At 46.1% G+C, this 19850-nt stretch overlaps 1 protein-coding gene across 4 annotated transcripts in view; it reads left to right on the top strand.

Annotated features, from left to right (window-relative positions):
* The window catches only part of GOLGA1 (golgin A1), a 29426-nt gene that overhangs the window by 5901 nt on the left and 3675 nt on the right, over positions 1-19850 (top strand). For all 4 annotated transcript variants that reach the window (XM_087879943.1, XM_087879944.1, XM_087879945.1 and 1 more), the window contains 19 exons: positions 45-135; positions 1006-1080; positions 1391-1488; positions 2534-2566; positions 3449-3577; positions 4507-4676; positions 6721-6832; positions 7954-8049; positions 8584-8709; positions 9949-10044; positions 11402-11497; positions 11610-11705; positions 12778-12930; positions 13161-13256; positions 13819-13887; positions 15358-15460; positions 15672-15832; positions 17198-17356; positions 18921-18980. In XM_087879943.1, coding sequence (XP_087736069.1) covers positions 45-135; positions 1006-1080; positions 1391-1488; positions 2534-2566; positions 3449-3577; positions 4507-4676; positions 6721-6832; positions 7954-8049; positions 8584-8709; positions 9949-10044; positions 11402-11497; positions 11610-11705; positions 12778-12930; positions 13161-13256; positions 13819-13887; positions 15358-15460; positions 15672-15832; positions 17198-17356; positions 18921-18980 — 2019 coding nt within the window. The remainder of the gene's footprint in view (positions 1-44; positions 136-1005; positions 1081-1390; positions 1489-2533; positions 2567-3448; positions 3578-4506; positions 4677-6720; positions 6833-7953; positions 8050-8583; positions 8710-9948; positions 10045-11401; positions 11498-11609; positions 11706-12777; positions 12931-13160; positions 13257-13818; positions 13888-15357; positions 15461-15671; positions 15833-17197; positions 17357-18920; positions 18981-19850) is intronic.

The following is a 19850-nucleotide window of genomic DNA, read 5'->3' as shown; positions in this document are numbered from 1 at the left end:
TCCAGAAATTAATCTGAATGTTTCTCTGTGTTCTTCCTACCAAGCCATCTGATGGAAGCAGCTCCAGAGAAGACCTCTCATCTCAGCTGTTCCGAAGAAATGAACAAATACGGAAGCTGGAAGTCAAGCTATCCGGTATGTTTCTTGTCGTACAAAGAGGATACTAGTCAGTGGTGAGGTTAATAATTTTTGCTACTGGTTCGTTGGCCGTGGCTAGGTGGGGGGAGGGGGGCATGTGACTGAGTGGGCGTGGCCAACTTGACGTCACTTACACATGCCCACTCAGTCACATGACACCCCCCTAGCCACACCCACAGGAAAAGGTAGGAAAATCTTTGGAATTTCCACCTATCTACCTCCGCCCTCCCTTCGCCAGTTGTTCCCCATTTCCCCTCCTTTAGCGGCCCCGGCCCTAGCCCCGCTTCCTCTCCCGCCACCGCCTCTTTGTTTGGGCTGCTTACCTTCTGCGGTGGCTGGTCCAGAGTCCGGAAGGCAAGCTGATAGGAGTTTTCAGCAGCCCCCAGCCAGCCGCTGGCTGCTGGAAAGCGGCTGGCAAAGAAGCCTCTTTGAGAGCTGCTTTGCGGGTGCGGCGGCTGCCCACAATATCGAAAAATACCGGAGGTCGCGGAAAAAGCTGCTGCTGTCGCCATGTTCTGCATCCCATTAAACTTGCAAGGCAATGAGATGCGCATGCATGAGGAACATGGCAGTGCTGAACATGGCGGACGGGGCAAGCGAGCAGTGGGCGGGGGACCAGTTCGGGGCCATCGCTACCAGTTCGGCGACCTTGGCCAAATTTCCACCAACGGTTTGCGCGAACCGGTGCAAACCGGCTGAATACCACCTCTGATACTAATTTCAAAAAAAAAAACAAAAACATATAAAATAATTCTTCCTTTCCATTCAGATTTTAAAATATCTAATTCCTTTCTCCCCTCCCGCCCTTTGTCTGTCTGTCTGTCTGTCTGTCTAACTGGTTGGTGCCCACCCCATCCTTCCACTAAGATTACGCTGAACAGGTCCGAAACCTGCAGAAGATCAAGGAGAAGCTGGAAAACGCGTTAGAGACGCATCAAGATTGTACGTACCTGTTCTTTCCCATTTTATAAAGCATTGGAAACCTCAGGAGAAGACTTTTAAAAATAATTACCATATTTGATGAGAGAGAGAGAGAGAGAGAGAGAGAGAGAGAGAGAGAAAGAAAGAAAGAAAGAAAGAAAGAAAGAAAGAAAGAAAGAAAGAAAGAAAGAAAGAAAGAAGAAAGAGACAATATTGAACCCGGAGAGGTTAATTCTGGCTAGGCGTCAGTCTTCTCCCTAAACAGGTAGATCCCCGCTTTCATTCAGGCGGTTTTCACTTACATTCACGCCTTCTGTTGTTGCCCACACAGCCTTTGTGAAGAAACTCCAAGAGCAGAACGAGACACACCAGAGCAACATGGGCAAGATGGCGGAAGAGATGAGCCTGACGCTGGAGAAGAAAGACCAGGTAGCTTGTCCGTGAAATGTGACTGCAACTCTGCCTTTGAAGGTGGTATACAAACCATTCAGGAGAGAGAGATGGATTTTTCCTGGATTCTGGAACCTCCCAGGAAAAAAACGAATGGAATGGAAGAATAGAATAGAATAGAATAGAATAGAATAGAATAGAATAGAATAGAATAGAATAGAATAGAATAAGAGAAGGAATGGAATGGAATGGAATAGAAAAGAAAATATGGAATGGAATGGAATGGAATGGAATGGAATGGAATGGAATGGAATGGAATGGAATGGAATAGAATAGAATAGAATAGAATAGAATAGAATAGAATAGAATAGAATAGAATAGAATAGAATAGAATAGAATAGAATTCTTTATTGGCTAAGCTCTCAGTCTACATAGTTTAGTTTAGTTTAGTTTTATTGAATTTCTATACCGCCCTACTCCCGGAGGACTCAGGGCGGTGAACAGCCACGAAATAAAACACATACATATAAAAATTTAAAATCGAATAAAATGAATTAAATAAATTTGGCTGAATTAATACCCATAATTTTAAATACCCATATTTTAAAACACATTAAAATTTAAAATTTGCACTTAAAAGGGAAAAGATTTAGGCGAGGCCTAAATAAAAGATACATTCGTCAAGAATCATAAGGTACAACACTTAATGATAGTCATAGGGTACAAATAAGCAATCAAGTCATATTAGGAAACTATCAATATAAATCGTAAGGATCCAAGCAACAAAGTTACAGTCATACAGTCATAAGTGGAAGGAGATGAGAAGATTAATAGTAGTGCAAATAACGACTGTGCCTTTAAGGAAGGAGTCCTCTCTGTGATGTAACACAAGCATCTTTCTCTCTTTCTTTCTCGTGATGTCAGAGCAGCTGTTTGAGCATTGAGGTTCTTTCCTGTGGGCCTTGGCGGTCTCTACCCCTTTCCTTGCTTTTCTTTTACTGAGTCCTTCCGGGCAAAACCCTCCTTCGTGCTGGCGCTCAGGGCAGCCATGCTGATGTTGAGTTGTCCCTTTCTCTTTTTCCAGGAGTGTCGAGAAAAACTATCCCATCTGGAAAAGGTGAGCTGGCTTGAAACCGAGGACGGATAAACATGGCGGTTGGTTTGTTTGGGGAATCTCCAAAATTAAGGTCTTGGGGGAAGGGGAAAGGAGGGGGGGGGCTCAGATGATGGACATTTGGGTCTCTTAAGAGGCGCTGCAGAAGGAAAACAATGAGCCGCGGTGGTGCCAGTGGTTAGAGTGCAGTTACTGCAGGCAACTTCTGCTGCCTGCCGGCTGCCTGTAATTTGGCAGTTCGAATCTCACCAGGCTCAAGGTTGACTCAGCCTCCCATCCATCCTTCCGAGGTGGGTAAAATGAGGACCCAGATTGTTGGGGGACAAGAGGCTGACTCTGTAAACCACTTAGAGAGGGCTGTAAAAGCACTGCGAAGCGGTATATAAGTGCTATAAGGGTGGATGGGGTTCAAAGGCAGGGGTGAATTCTATTTACCTTCCTTACTGGAAGTGCGTGCGTGGCATGCACAGAGGGTAAAAAGCACATTACTTTTTGGGTAAAACCAGGAAGTAACAACACCTGAGCAGGTGGGCGGAGCTTCACGTCGCCATCGCTACCGGTTCTCCGAACCACTTGCCACAATCGCTACCGGATCACCCGATCTGATCCGAACCGGGAGCATTTCACCCTGGTCAAAGGCCACCACTTCCAAGTGACCCAAAATGAAAGAGCTATATCAGCCTCCAAATCCTTGCAAGTCCTTCAGAAATGCCGTTGTCTTATAAGACTGGATTTCCAGATCCTAAACGATCTGAGATAGTTCCTCCTCCTTACCTATTTTTTCCAAACCTGCTTTAAGTTTTGCCCTGAAGTTGACACTTTCCTTCCTTATTTTTATTTTATTTTTTTTCCCCCTATCCTTGTTGTGCTTCGGCTGCTAAACAGGAGAGGAAGCTCCTTTCATCTCAGTTGCAAGAAATGAGAGAACAGAGTTTGAATCTATTCCAGAAGAGGGATGAGATTGACGAGCTGGAAGGCTTCCAACAACAGGAGCTCGCGAAAATCAAGCACATGGTGAGGATTCCTTCAGGTTGGGACACCATATTTCCATATTTTCTTCTGTGATTGTGGTTGATGGAGGCATGGCTTCTGGTCCCAAATGCACCAAGCACACTTTTAATATTTATTTTCCTACCTTGAATCGTGCCTTCCTTTCCCTCTACCCTTTCTTACCGGTGGGCAAACCTTTTCATTCCATCCTGTCTTGCATGCAAGTCCTCACGAAGGCTCCATTTGAGAGAGTGGAACTTTTTCAAAAGACTTGGGGTGGACTGCTTGGAAACATTTCGAGCTCAACGTGATTTTAGGGGCCCTTGGTGCTCTCTGAGCTTGGTCGTTGTTTCCTTGCGCATGTTTCATTACCCAAAATAGGTAACATCAAGTCTTGTGTCAACCTGCGATATCTATCATTTTCCCTGCTGCAATTTATCTAAGTGGCTAAATTATCTAAGTGGCTAAGTGTTTGTGGGCTGAGAGAACCCCCTGTGTTAAGCACCTCAAATTTGAAAAAGAGTTTCTCTACCCTGTTTTCCCGAAAATAAAGACCCAACCAGAATATAAGTCCTAGCATGATTTTTCAGGATGCTCGTAATATAAGCCCTACCCCCAAAATAAGCCCCAGTTAAGATTGTCAGCCAGATGGGTGCATTTAGTACCTCATTTCCCCCAAAATAAGACCTAACCAGAAAATAAGCCCTAATGCGTCTTTTGGAGCAAAAATTATATAAGACCCAGTCTTATTTTCGGGGAAACGCGGTAAACATTTACATACATGATATAATAATCAGCATTCAATTAGAATACTAAGGGGATGTAAGGCACTTCTTCCTTTTAATGTATTTTGTTTTTGTTTTTAAAAATATTTTGGTGTTTGTGTTTTAACTTTCTTTGAATGAACTATTATTTTTTTAAAAAAAAATAAGAGTTCCTTGTTAAACATCTAGCTTCTGAAAAAGGAGGAGTCCTTGGCCCAGATGGAGGAAGAGCTGAGGTCTTCCACCCAGGAGTTGCTACAAACACGAGACGAGCTACAAGCCTCACAGGACTTATCCTCGCGCCTGGCCAGAGAAGTTCAGGAGCTGCAAAAACAGCAGGGGGACCTTACAGTGGAAAGGTAGGAGAAGATGTTAGCTGCCTGAGAGGAGAGGGAGGGGGGGGTGTCTCCTGAGTCATACCGGCCACTTTTACTACTTGGAGAAGGAAGCAGTGAGGGAATTGGCTTGGCCTCATGTCTGTGGCTCTTTTCAGGCTCTTTTGAGTCAGGAGACAGGATGAAGTTTCTTAGGTGGCCAGGCCAGATGCAGGACCATCAGCAGCCCAACAGCATCGTATTTTCGGAATCCTCCTTCAATGAAGAGTTGACCTAACAAGACTTCCAACTGAAAGAACCTGTTACGGTCTCCAACCTACATGGCTGTCCAGCTGCTCAGCGTTACCCTGTCGTAAGACAGGCGGGCCAATAAATTTAATAAATAAACCTTTTGGCTTATCTGGGCTGCCTTGAGTGAAGAGGAATTGTCTTGGGCCACATACAAAATGTATAACATCGTTAAGTAACACAATTCCTTTTATGTTTTTACAATCTCGTGGGGCTGCATTACTAGCTGCCCAGGACCACGGATTAGACACACCTGACTATAAAATATCCCACCTCTCTAGATGTTTACAGGTGTAAAAAAAAAACCCCACTCTGTAATTACCATGTGAACCGTCTTCTCTGGACATTGACCAATGGCCATTTTGAGTATCTCCTCCTTGGGCAAACCGGTTTGATTCGCACGTCGTCTTCTTCTTGTGCCATATCCGTCATCGGACGTTGGCTATCATGTTGGCAATTCTATTTTTGTCAACTGCCGCATGAAAAAGTGCTGCTGAGTTTTGTCCAAACCGTTCCCTTAAGTTTTGAAGCCATGATCTTCTTCTTCTGCCTGGACCTTGTTTGCCTTCAACCTTTCCCTGAAGTATTAAGTGAAGGATGCCGTATTTTGATGGGTGTCGCATCACAGGTCCAAAATATTCTAACTTTCGCTTTTTAATGGCTTTGATAATTTCCTTTAGCTTTCCAGGCGGCTGGCTTATCACCTCCTTATTTGTGATTTTGTCAACGCAGCTTGTACGTAACAGCCGTCTGTGAAATCCACATTTCAAATGCTTCTACTTTCTTCAAGTGGTTTTCTGTCAGGGACCAACTCTCCACTCCGTAGAGCAGGATAGAAAAGATGGAGCATCTGACAAGCTTGATTTTCAGTCTTAGGCTTCTGCCGTGACTGCAGAATATCTTTTTCATTTTGAAGAATGCCGTTCGAGCTTTCTCTATCCTTGTCTTTACTTCCCTGATCACGTCCCAGCTTTCATGTAAATTAAAATCGAGGTACGTGATCCTTTCAACTTTTTCTAGTGGTATTCCTTCCGAATTGATCCGTGGCAAATTAAGGGGTTGTTTGCCATGATCTTGGTTTTTGAGGTGTCAAGCCGTATTTTTCAGATATTTCTGAGACTGTTGATGAGGAGCTGAAGGTCTTCATGCTTACTGGCGAGCAGAACTGTATCATCAGCATGTCTTAAATTGTTGATCTGGACACCGTTTACTTGATTCGCAGAAATGAAGGCAACTGTGCGTGTCCCAGGATAGTGTTACAAGATTGTAAAAAAATAAATAAATAAAATATGTTATTTATATACATTAACTATATTACATATTTCAGTGACCGACCCAGATTGGATCCTGTTTTTTTTTTTTTTTTAATTTGATTTATATGCCGCCCTTCTCCGGAGACTCAGGGCGGCTTACAATGCGTTAAGCAATAGCCTTCATACTTTTGTATATTTTATACAAAGTCAGCTTATTGCCCCCACAAACTGGGTCCTCATTTCACCTACCTTAGAAAGGATGGAAGGCTGAGTCAACCTTGAGCCTTGGAGAGATTCGAACCAGCAGAAATTGCAGGCAGCTGTGTTAATAACAGGGTGCGTAGACCACTGTACTATCAAGGCTCTTGTTTGATTCTCTTGCTGACGTTGAACGTCGTGTGCTCACTAGAAAGATTTTCCTTCTGGCTAGGAACAGGGAAAAATCTCCAGGCTTCGAGCTTTGACCGAGAAGAGCTTCTGAATTTGATCTGTTGGCTCAAAAGTTTCTCTTCCCATCTTCCACGCAGGGATGAGCTCAGAGATGCCAGGGAGAGCGCAGAAAACAAAATCACCAGCTTGGAAGAGCGGAGCCAAGAGCTGCAATCCTACGTCCAACGCCTGTCCGTAGATCTGCAGGAGGTTGGTTGTGTGACATGTGGGGTCCTGTCCTGCTTCTTCCCCCTTCCCATCGAGGCTGGCACTCTGATGTGCGTAGCTGCCGAACCTCTGAAAGGAGCAGGGAGGGGAGGGGTTACCAAAGATGGCACACACAACCCGGGTTCTTAGAAAATTAACTTTCCTGATGGATGTACTATGCAAAGTAGCACTTCAGTTGGCCATGTTCGGCTCTTTGCAACTCCTCAACAGAAGGCTACCGGTAGTTCCTGGGGAGGAATTGTTAAATTTAGTGGGCAGGGCTTCTACAGGTGGTAGGTCACTGGTGAAATTCAAATTTTTTTTTTAATACCGGTTCTGTGGGCGTGGCTTGGTGGGCGTGTCGGGTACTGCAAAATCTCCATTCCCACCCCACTCCAGGGGAAGGATATTGCAAAATCCCCATTCCCTCCCGACTCCAGGGGAAGGATACTGCAAAATCTCCATTCCCTCCCCACTCCAGGGGAAGGATATTGCAAAATCTCCATTCCCACTCCACTCCAGGGGAAGGATACTGCAAAATCCCCATTCCCACCCCACTCCTGGGGAAAGGATACTGCAAAATCCCCATTCCCTGCCCACTCCTGGCTGTTTTTTGGGCATTTTGGGCCATTTTTCCGGCCGTTTTCCAGCTGTTTTTTGGTCATTTCCCAGCCATTTTTGGGGTCAAAAATGGCCTGGAAATGGCCCCAAAATGCCCTGAAAACAGTCCAAAAAAACAGCCTGAAAATGCCCCAAAAATGCTCTGAAAACAGTCAAAAAAACAACCTGAAAATGGCCCGGAAAACGGCCTATTTTTTGGCTGTTTTTTTGGCCGTTTTCAAGCCATTTTATAGCACTCTGGCACCTGTGAAGACCAGCTGGCTGGCGCATATGTGCACGCTGGAAAACAGAAGAGCAGCTGGCGACGGCGCGTGTGCCCACAGAGAGGGCTCTGGTGCCACCTTTGGCACACGTGCCATAGGTTCACTATCACAGCCTTAAAGCATCCCAGGGACAGTTGACCTCGGGGGCAGAGGCAGAAATCTTTCCCTAAAGACGTCCTCGACCCATCAGATGTCCCGGAGTAGATTTCAGGATCTCTTTTTTTCTTGAATCTCACCTAGGCTCAGCTGGCTGCCTCTAGTGCGGAGAAGAACCTGGACGTGCTGCAGGGAGAACACAGATCCCTGAAGCTGGAATTTCAAGAGCAAAGGCAAAAGGTTAGAGATCTCAGCCGGTGGCCTTAAACATTGAAAACAAGTAGGAGTTTGGGAATAAGGATTTCTCTTCCTTTGGATTCTCCTGCTTAGCTTTGGGCTCCAAGAAATGGCCGGGCCGAGAACTCAATCATCTCCAAGCCTTACTCCTGAGTCGTCCCTTTTGTCTTAACTGTTCTTGCCTTCTGGCAGCTCTGTGCATGCGTGCACTAGGAACAGGTTCCCCCTGTTCCTCCGCCTCGCTGACGTCAGACTCTGGGGGCTCCGGAGGCAACACATAACTCCCAGATGGCCCTGGCCCCATCTCTGCCTCCGACGCAGAGCCTTCCCCAGACTCCAGGACTGGCCCACGTTCCTCCTCAACCTCCTCACTGTCTGACTCTGCTGCCAGCTCCGCAGGCTGCCGGCAGACCACAACACAAACGTCTTTCGGGCAGGCCGGAGAAGGGAGACCTCCCCTCTCCTTTGTAAGGCAGGCTTGCCTGACAGCCTCTCTAGCCGGTGGGCTGCCAAGCGTCTCCTCTGTGTTGTCAACAGATGGCTCTCCAAGTGGAGGAGAAGACTCAGCTGGTGGACCAACTGCAGGAGAAGGTAGCCGTCTTGGAGAAGCGATTGGAAGGCAGCCTCTCCGGGGATGAACATTTTCAGGAGCTGTTCAGGGAGGTGAGCAGAGATGGATTGGGACAGCGGGAAGAGGGGTCCGCTGAGGTGAGCCACTGACTGAGAGAGTCTTATGGGTCTGAATAGGAATAGGAATAGGAATAGGACCGTGATGGCGAACCTATGGCACGCGTACCACAGGTGGCACGCGTAGCCATATCAGTGGGCATGCCAGCTCAGCTCTGGTGCGCATGTGCGTGCCAGCCACCTGATTTACAGGCCTTTTGGGCCCACCAGAAGTAGGGAAACAGGCTGTTTTCTGCCTCCGGAGGGCCTGGGGTAGGTGGGGAAGGCTGTTTTCGCCCTCCCCAGATGCATAGAGAGGATCTGGAGCCAGGTGACAAAGAAAAACGGGCCAGGAGCAAGGGGGGAGGGGGGGTTGGCTCGCATGCGCAGGGTGGGGCGCATAGAATTATGGGTGTGGGCACGCACGTGCGCGAACCTCCCCCGCCCCCCCCTTCTTGGCACACAATGGCAAAAAGGTTAGCCATCACTGGAAGAGGAAGAGGAAGAGGAAGAGGAAGAGAAGAGAAGAGAAGAGAAGAGAAGAGAAGAGAAGAGAAGAGCTTTACTGTGAATGTTCTACTCACCCCCTTTGGGCAAATTTCATTTGGTGACCCCAGTTCCCTTCGACACATGGCTTCCAGAGGTTGGGATCCCTGTCATTCCTTTGCTATCATTTCAGCAAATGATAGCAGCTGAAACCCAACGCCTCTGATACGGTGAATTTGCTGATCTCCTTGTTATAATCTGGATAGAATTAACAAGTCAGCCTGGGAAAAGGCGTAAAGTGCTTCTGAATTAATTTGCACAATCTATTTTGTTTATGGGTGTACTTTAGTGTTGTTAATTGGTTTGTGTTGTTGGTTGGCTCACCATCAATTTCTGAGGGGTAATATATCCTCTCGTTTCCTTTTCCTCCTCCTCTCCTCTCCTCTCCTCTCCTCTCTTCTCCTCTCCCTTTCCCTTTCTCCTCTCCTCTTCACTCCACTCCTCTCCCTTTCTGTTTCCCTTTCCCTTTCTCCTCTTCTCTTCACTCCACTCCTCTCCCTTTCTCTTTCTCCTCTCCTCTCCCTTTCCCTTTCCCCGGTCTACTCCTCTCCCTTTCTCCTTTTCCCTTACTTTCTCCTCCTCTCCCTTTCTTATTCTTCTCCTTACTCTCCTCTCCCTTTCTTTCTCGTCTCCTTACTCTCCTCTCCCTTTCCCTTTCTCTCTCTTTCTTTCCTCTCCTTCCCCTTCCAGAAAAGTGCTCTCGAGCAAAGCCTGGAAGACACTCGACAAGAGCTCCTGACGGCCCAAACCGGTCACAAGGAGAGCCAAAATCTCCTGGAAACTCAGGTAAGGCCACGTAAAATCAATCTGTCCAATCTTGAGAGTCTCTTTGGTCCGAAAAGAAACTGATTCCATTGCTTATATTTCTGGGGGAAATTCTTGGCTTGGTAAAGGCCAAGAGATTAATTTTAAAGAAGTCTTGAGTACTTCCGGTTTGTGATATTTGGGGTTGCGAGATTCACTGAGCATGTACAGAGTTGCCTTTGCTTGGACTTAGTTTTAGATTCTTGGAGGCCACTATAGATCAGTCCTCAATTTATCATCTGATTGCAATTTACATTTGGTTTTTTTCCCCTCTTGAAACTGGTGTTTACTTCCAATTTCTGGCCAAAAGATGCCCTTGGTGGACAAAGGATATTTTTTAACAACCCCTGTAAAAAAAAAAAAAAGGCCTTAAAATTAGGCATGGCCACTTCACCAGTTTAATGACCAACATGACTTAGGACCATAATTCTGCGCTCAATTACGGTCATAAGTCAAGGAGCTTTTGAGGGCTGGAGACTGGGGCACTGATACGAGACCTTCCCCTTGCTTGCATTGTCCCTAATTTATCTGAAGCAACACAAACTGTCCCAGGTTGCAAGGGGGGATGTTCCTGCCCTCTTCCTGGAGGGAAGACTCACCTGCAGGATATGTGTGTCACTCTGCACAGGTACAGTATATGTGGTACCTTGCTCAATAGTAGTAACTGTGAGAGGGATCTTGGGAGTCCTAGTGGACAACCATTTAAATAGGAGCCAGCCGTGTGCAGCAGCTGCCAAAAAAGCCAACACAGTTCTAGGCTGCATCAACAAAGGGATAGAATCAAGATCATGTGAAGTGTTAATACCACTTTATAAGGCCTTGGTAAAGCCACACTTGGAATACTGCATCGAATTTTGGTCGCCATGATGTAAAAAAGATGTGGAGAGACTAGAAAGAGTGCAGAGAAGAGCAACAAAGAGGATTAGGAGTCTGGAGGCTAAAACATATGAAGAACGGTTGCAGGAACTGGGTATGTCTAGTTTAATGAAAAGAAGGACTAAGGGATACAGGATAGCAGTCTTCCAGTATCTCAGGGGCTGCCCCAAAGAAGAGGGAGTCAAGCTGTTCTCCAAAGCACATGAGGGCAGGACAAGAAGCAACGGGTGGAAAGTAATCAAGGAGAGAAGCAACTAAGGAGAAATTTCCTGACAGTTAGAACAATTAATCAGTGGAACAACTTGCCTGCAGAAGTTGTAAATGCTCCAACACTGGAGGTTTTTAAGAAGATGTAGGACAACCATTTGTCTGAAGTGGTGTAGGGTTTCCTGCCTAAGAAGGGGGTTGGACTAGAAGACCTCCAAGGTCCCTTCCAACTCTCTTATTCTATTCTATTCTCCAGATCAGCCAGCTAAACTGCAGGTTGGCCACGGAAGAAGCGGGCCGGAGAGAGAAGGAGGAATCCCTCCGGCATCTCCAGGCGAGCAGGTCGCAGCAGGTAAAGAAATGCTTTCTTCAAGATCCTTGCAGGGCAGGAAGGAGGGAGAGACAGACAGGAGGAACCAAAGGGCCAGGAGCCGAAGAAAAAACAGCCTCTCGTTTCTTTGTAGCTGCAGGATTTGGAACAAGCCCTCCATCTGGCCAAAGAGGCCGTGGCCAGGAGCCAAGATGAGCTCAGGGGGAAGGAATTGCAGCTCCAAAAGCTGGTAAGCGGCCCGAGAAGAGATTCCATTTCTGGTAACGTTGCTCCGAACGAGGCAGAGGGGAAAGATCCTTGACAGGCAGCGAGAAGACGCAGAAGCAGAAGGGATTTGTCTCGGCCTGAAGTTAAATCATCCTCAGGAATTCAAGGCGGATCAGCAGCCAGTTTCTGTTCCGAGCCTTCCATGAAACTTGGGTTTCTTTCTCATTGCCTCAATTTTTTTCTTCTAAGCAGTTATGCACCTCATGGAGGGTTAGACTTTTCCCTTTCCTTTCCTTTCCCCTTTTTCCTTTCCTTTCCTTTCCTTTCTTTTTTCCTTTTTCCTTTCCTTTCCTTTTTCCTTTCCTTTTTTTCCTGTCCTTTCCTTTCTTTTTTCCTTTTTCCTTTCCTTTTTCCTTTCTTTTCCTTTTTCCCTTCCTTTCCTTTCCTTTCCTTTTTCCTTTTTTCCTTTCCTTTTTCCTTTCCTTTTTTTCCTGTCCTTTCCTTTCTTTTTTCCTTTTTCCTTTCCTTTTTCCTTTCTTTTCCTTTTTCCCTTCCTTTCCTTTCCTTTTTCCTTTTTTCCTTTCCTTTTCCCCCCTTTTTTCCCTTTCCTTTCCTTTTTTCCTTTTTCCTTTCCTTTTTTTTCCTGTCCTTTCCTTTCCTTTCTTTTTTCCTTTCCTTTTTCCTTTCCTTTTTCCTTTTTTGCTTCCTTTCCTTTTTTCCTTTCCTTTCCTTTTTTCCTTTCCTTTCCTTTCCCCTTTTTCCTTTCCTTTCCCCCCCTTTTTTCCCCTTTCCTTTCCTTTCTTTTTTCCTTTCCTTTCCTTTCCTTTTTTTTCCTGTCCTTTCCTTTCCTTTCTTTTTTCCTTTTTCCTTTCCTTTTTCCCTTCCTTTCCTTTTTCCTTTCCTTTCCTTTTTCCTTTTTTCCTTTCCTTTCCCTTATCTTCTCTTCTCTCTTACCCCTTTCCTCTCTCTCCTTTCTCTCTCTTTTCTTTTGTTTCTTTTTCCTTACCTCTTCCTTTCCTTTCTCCTTCCCTTTCATCTTCCCTTCCCTTTCTTCATTTAACACTTTTCTTTCTGTCTCCTCTTCCTCTCCTCAGCAAGTGGATCTGGAGTCGGAGCGGGTCAAATCCCGAGAAGGCCTCTCTTCCATGCAGTCTCAGTGGATGGACCAAGTGAAGCAGCTGGAAAAGCAGGTTGCTGACCTTGAAGCTGCTCAGACGTTGGAAAGGGAGGCTGCCAGGCAGAAGTCCGTGAGTGGGCCTTTCTTCTTGGCCTTCTGGCTGTTTTCAGTTTCAAAGCTCTCCGTGACCAATCTTCCCCTCTCCCCCAACCCAGTGTGGGATAGGCTTTATGGTGTGGAGGAAGGCCTCCTTCCCAAACTTTCCCTCAGCCTTTAGCTTTTTGGTGAGCTTGAGGGACATTAGGAAGAGTGCAAATCCTCTGCCTCCAGGCATTTGTATGTCTTCCTCTTCCTACGCAGAGCCGGCTGGAGAAAGAAAACGCCGATCTGAAGGACAGATGTGGAGGATTAGAAAGTTCCTTAAGACAACAAGAGTTGGAATTGGGAAGAGTCAAGGTGGGAGCCGAGATTTTTAACCATTGTGGGGCCTGTGTCCAGCGTGCCACAGCAGAAATTGTGCCCTTTGGGGTCATTAACTCAGGACTGAAATGCCACCTGTTCGCACCAGTTCGGGCGAATTGGTAATAAAAAAAAAAAGCTACCGGTTCGTGAGAACCGGTATTTCCAACGATCAGCTGTGCCGCGTGATTTATATTCGCTAGAAATCCTGCTTTCTAGCGAATCTAAATCGCGCGGCACAGCTGTTCCCTCCCCCCCTCGCTGTTCTACTTACCTTCTTAAGCCTCCTTTTTCCACGCACTTTTGGCACTCATCGCGCATAAGTGGGCAGCGAACCAGTGGCAAACCCCGAGGATTTTACCACTGCATTAACCCCAAAACCTTCAGATGCTATTTGCATTGTCCATCTCTGTCATTGGATAAGAATACCCGCTGCCCACTCAAACCCCAACTTTGAGTTGGGGTTCGTTTCTGGTAGGAGGTGACCTTGTCCCCCTCTTGCTCGTAGTTACTGGGAACGATCTGCCTTCTAACCCCAGAATTCTTGCTTGCTTGGCAGGCGCAACTGAGCAGCAACACTGAAGCCTTGGAGGAGACATCGAAACGGAGCACGTCTCTGCAGCAGCAGGTAGGGAATGTATAGCAATAGCCATAGACTTACATACCGCTTCACAGTGCTTTACAGCCCTCTCTAAGTGGTTACAGAGTCGGCCTCTTGGCCCCCCAACAATCTGGGTCCTCATTTTACCCACCTTGGAAGGATGGATAGAAGACTGAGTCAACCGGAAGGAAGGAAGGAAGGAAGGACTAGCAATAGCACTTAGACTTATATACCGCTTCACAGTGCTTTCCAGCCCTCTCTAAGCAGTTTACAGAGTCAGCTTCTTGCCCCCCAACAATCTGGCTCCTCGTTTTACCCACCTCGGAAGGATGGGAGGCTGAGTCAACCTTGAGCCTGGTGAGATTCGAACTGCCAAATTGCAGTCAGCTGGCAGTCAGCCGAAGTATACTGCAGTACTGTACTCTTAACCATCTTGGAGGCAGCCGTTGAACTCAGATTGCCTTTGGTCTTTGGAAGGCTGGATGTGGAACCTTTCTGCTAACCGAGTTTGCACCCTGCCCCATAGCTTATCTTTTTGATTTAAGAGTTCTCACATGGCGAGACTGGAGGATGGGTAATTGGTAGGAAGCTCAGCTGAATCGTAGTACGCTGTGGTTTCATCTCTGCTGCCGTTATGAGTGACAGCAGCATGAGCCGTGGTGGCGCCAGTGGTTAGAGTGCAGTACCGCAGGCTACTTCTGCTGACTGCCGGCTGCCGGCAATTTGGCAGTTTGAATCTCACCAGGCTCAAGGTTGACTCAGCCTTCCATCCTTCCGAGGTGGGTAAAATGAGGACTCAAGATTGTTGGGGGAAAGAAGCTGACTCTGTAAACCGCTTAGAGAGGGCTGTAAAAGCACTGTGAAGCGGGATATAAGTCTAAGGGCTATTGCTCTCCTCTCTCTCTCTTGCTTTCTCTCTCTCACTCCGTTTCTCTCTTTCTCTCTCTCCCCTTCCAACTCTTCTATTCTATTCCATTCCATTCCATTCTTCTCTATTCTATTCTATTCCTATTACTCTTCTCTATTCTATTCTATTCCTATTAAATTCTTCTCTATTCTATTCCATTCCATTCCATTCCATTCCATTCCATTCCATTCCATTCCATTCCTATTATTCTATTCTATTCTATTCTATTCTATTCTATTCTATTCTATTCTACTCTACTCTACTCTACTCTACTCTACTCTACTCTACTCTACTCTACTCTACTCTACTCAACTCAACTCAACTCAACTCAACTCCAATTTCTATTCCATTCCTTAATTTCTATTCCATTCCATTCTATTCTTCCTTTGTTAGCCTTGTATGGAGGTCTGGCACTGAGAAACACCCTGAGGGGTGTTTGAAATTTGAGCAAGCACAAGTGCTGAGACAAGACCAGGTCGCTAAGGAAACTTAAGGGTGGGTTTTAACCAGACATAATAGCGACAATGCTTTAAGAGTGGCATCTCATTCTGACAACTGATGGATTTTTTTTGTCTTCTTCTTCTGGTCAGGTTTCAGATCTGGCCTTGTCGTTACAGGAAAAGGAGCAACAGATTGCAGCCAAAACGGACAGTCTCCTGAAACGAGAGGAAGAGGCAAAATCCTTAAGGCAAGGTGAGACCGTTCGCCAGCACCAATACAGAGAGCAAATTAATTAATTAATTAATTCATTCATTCATTCATTCATTCATTCATTCATTCATTCATTCATTCATTCTTTCTCTCAAAATCTGTTTGTTGCGCAACCTGTTTGTAGCAAACCGGTTCAGATTTCGCCACTGGCTTCTCCCCACCTCGGTGTTCCACTCTGTCCCTTTTTCTCCAGGCCACGACCTGCTTTTGCTGCAGATGCACCAGTTGCAATCCAGCCTCGAGACGTGCCAGGGCCAGGCTGCGGAGAAGGAAGCCGCCATGCAAGAGCAGCTGCGGGTTCTCCAGGCGCAGCACCAGGAAGAGGCAGAACGCCTGTTCGCCAGTGAGAAGCAAGTGAGTGGATTTCATCCCCAGGAACCTCGATTCTGTGTCCTGTATATCTTTTGAACAGGTCGAAGGTTCCATAAGGCGCAAGGCAAGGCACAGGGTGGAATTTTGGTTCAGACTCTTGGCAAAACGCAGCGGATACTAAAATCTAGAGAGCAACTGCTTTCGTCTCCTACTTGGAGGCTTTCCCAGAATCATTGAGCAGAGGGTTTCCCAACCTTGGCAGCTTTTGAAGATGTGCGAGACTTCCAACTCCCAGAATTCTCCAGCCGGCATTGCCGAATCGCAAACCCCCATCACCACTCCAACTGACCCACCCAGCCTGCTGGCTGGAGAATTCTGGGCGTGGAAGTCCCGCACATCTTCAAAAGCTGCCAAGGTTGAGAAAAAACACTGATTTGGAAGATCACATTAGATCCCAGAAATCTCTTTGGTTGATCCAGAAATCTTTTTTTATTCCTCCTGAGTTTGCTAGAAGCTCTTCCATTTCAGTTTCAAATCTTTATTGTCAGCGCACAATGTATGTACAATGAGATTGGTGGCACTCCCTCAGTGCCCCCCCCAACACAATACAACTCATAGTGAAGACAGAAAATCCCTAATCCAATAATCATCATCATCATAATAACTTTATTGTCATTGTACGTGTATACACAATATAACGAAATTCATTTAACATCCAAAGACCAGGTCCAACACACATAACAATCCCCAAATACGCTCCCACCCACCACAAATTCTCCACCCCTAAACCACCCAAACATCCACACAACAGACCAAGTCATGCTGTCCAACAGCTCACTGATGGTGGCCCTTTAGTTCATTTGTTGAGTGCAATTATAGCTCTGGGATAAAAACGATTCAGAAAATGTGCAGTCCGAGTTTTAATGGTTCTGTATCTTCTGCCAGAAGGCAACAGTCCAAAAAGATTGTAAGCAGGATGGGAAGAGTCTCTGAGAACGTTATGCAACTTTCTTAAACAGCGAGATTCGAAGATGTCGTCCAGGGCTGGTAGCTGGAGCCCGATGATATTCTGGGCAGTTTTAATGATTCTCTGTAGAACATTTTTATCCGCTACAGAGCTGCTCTCATGGACCGCTCTGTTGCTGAAGTCCTTTTTCTGCAATCGAATATGAGAACATAGATGGACTCTTTGACCCCTCTTTCATACCAATGATCCACTCTATCCAAAATGTGGACTTTTCTGCCTTTAAAAGAGTGACGTTCATCTTTCAAATGCAGGCAGGCCGCTGAATCTTGCCCTGGTGGGTTAGATCTCTCTACGTCGTGCCACCTCGCTTGTGGAACGGTTCCTTTTTTTTTAAAAAAAAAAATCAGAATAACTGAACTCTGTTCTTTCTCGCCGGCCAGGCCGCCGTGTTAGAACTAGCATCTATGGCTTTGGAAGGCCAGTTGCATCTTTCGGAAGATGGAGAGCAGGAACCCAACGGAGACCTGGTTTCCTCAGATGCGGTCCAACTCCAGAAGGAGAACCAAGACCTGGAACAGCAGATAGCGGAAAAAAACAAGGTGAAGAGTGGGTTGGTCTTGGTACCTCTTTTTCTTTCCTTTTTTTCTCTGATGATCTTGTTTCACGAGTTGTTTTTCTTCCAAGGCTGATTCAGATGGGCTCTTTTGCAACCGCCAGACAAGGAGGCCGCATCGAAGAGTTTCTTCCAATTATACACCTTCCACATTTCTGCCTACAGTAGTGGCCAAAAATTGTGGGAAACCTTTTGGGAAAAGTGTATTTTTGAGGTTTGATGGCTAATAACACCACTTTTGCTTTGGGAGTTTCAAGATAATCCTATTCCACTGCTGGAATGGCCTGGGAATAGCCCAGACCTTCTTAAGCCAACTGAAAATCTATGTAGTCGACTAAAGAAACTTTAACAAGCAACTCAGCAATAAAACCCAGTTAATAGAAGCCATCCTTCAATCTTGGTTTCACATGATAACAGCTGCAGAACTAAAAAAACTTAGTTCCCTCCATGGGAAGATGTTGTAAGGCCGTCATTCATGCTAAAGGTTACCCAACTATTAACTGACATGGTGATAATTTTTGTATATCTCGTTTTTTCTAGGGTGATAATTTTTGTATATCTCAGTTTTTTCTACGTCTTTCACTCGTCTTCTTTATACTGTCACTGCTATTCTGATAGCAAATCCTTCATCAAAGTTATTGCAATACATTCTTGATTCAATTATCTTTCCATTGATGTATACGGTTATTTTATGGTACTACTCCCCCCAAAAAGCAATGTTATTAGCTAGTTTTAGAAAATACACTTTCCCCGAAAGGTTTCCACAATTTTGGCCACTACTGTAGAAACATTGATAAGCGTCACAAAGATTTGAGCCAGGGGTCCTGAGAGTTTTCACCCCTGACCAAGAAAAGGACTATTTCTCTTTTTCCGTTCGTTGGGTGAAGAGTTGATGTCCTCCAGATTTAAGGAACTGTTAACTCCAAGCCTCTTTCATCGTGGCTATTCCAACTGGGAATTGTAGTTAAGCCCCCATCACAAGTTGCTTGACGAAAACAGCCATTGTATTTAATGAGCCTGGTTTTTACGTGTTAACTTGCGGCCTTGAATGCCATCAAACATGGATCTGTTGTCATTCAAAGTTCCCGTTGGGCAGGCAGCTACAGGTAACCCTCGCCTTACAACCACAAAATTAAGCCCAACATTTCTGTGGCTAAGCGGAAAAAAAATCGTTTGAGTGAATCTCGCCCCGTTTTGTGACCTTTCTCGCCACCGTTGTTAAGCGAATCAAATGCAGTGGATAAGTGAGTAACCCGGTGGTTAAACGAATCCGGTTTCTCTGTGGACTTTGCATGTCCGAAGGTCGCAAAAGGGAGATCCGGTGGGACACCGCAGCGGTCGTAAAAATGAGCCGGCAGCCAAGCGTCTGAATTTTGATCACAAAAATAGCAGCTTGGACTATGAATTTGCTCAGTTCTTGTTGTCCTGCTTTCTGAAGATGCTCAGGGAATGCTCCGTAACTCCTTTTTTCGGGGGGGGGGGTATCTTTGGAAGTTTGGGGGACTCAAGATCTCCATTCACCCCCCTTTTTCCCCCCCTTCTCCCACTAGATGATAAAACAGCTGCAGCAGAGAATGGCAGAGCTCAAAAAAACCTTGCAGAAAGAACTTGTGAGTATCGACTTTTCTGGATAAAATTTATCCGCGGTGGCGCCAGTGGTTAGAGTGCAGTACTGCAGGCTACTTCTGCTGACTGCCGGCTGCTTGCAATTTGGCAGTTCGAATCTCACCAGGCTCAAGGTGGACTCGGCCTTTCAACCTTCTGAGATTGGTCAAATGAGGAGCCAGTTTTTGGGGGGCAAGAGGCTGACTCTGTAAACTGCTTAGAGAGGTCTGCAAAGCACTGTAAAGCGGTATATAAGTCTAAGTGTTATTGCTAGTCCTCCCTCCGTCTCGCCATGGTGGTGCAGTGGTTAGAATGCAGTACTGCAGGCTACTTCTGCTGCCTGCTGGCAATTTGGCGGTTCGAATCTCACCAGGCTCAAGGTTGACTCAGCCTTCCCTCCTTCCGAGGTCGGTCAAATGAGGACCCAGATTGTTGAGGGGCAAGAGGCTGACTCTGTAAACCATTTAGAGTGCTGCAAAGCACTGTGAAGCGGTAGATAAGTCTACGTACTAGTGCTAAGTGTGGAGGGAGGGAGGGAGGGAGGGAGGGAGGGAGGGAGGGAGGGAAGGAAGGAAGGAAGGAAGGAAGGAAGGAAGGAAGGAAGGAAGGAAGGAAGGAAGGGCCATGGTGGCACAGTGGTTACAATATAGTATTGCAGGCTATTTCTGCCCACTGCCAGCAGTTTGAACCTGACCTGCTCAATGCTGACTCAGCCTTCCCTCCTTCCGAGGTGAGTCAAATGAGGACCCAGATTGTTGGGGGGCAAGAGGCTGACTGTAAACCGCTTAGAGAGAGCTATAAAGCACTGTGAAGCAGTATATAAGTCTAAGTATCATTGCTATTCCTTTCTTCCTTCTTCCCTCCCTCTTTTTTCT

This window comes from Pantherophis guttatus, chromosome 16, assembly GCF_059756535.1.
Source record: "Pantherophis guttatus breed Tessera chromosome 16, ASM5975653v1, whole genome shotgun sequence".
Lineage (NCBI taxonomy): Eukaryota > Metazoa > Chordata > Lepidosauria > Squamata > Colubridae > Pantherophis > Pantherophis guttatus.
This window is presented reverse-complemented; position numbering and strand designations above follow the sequence as displayed.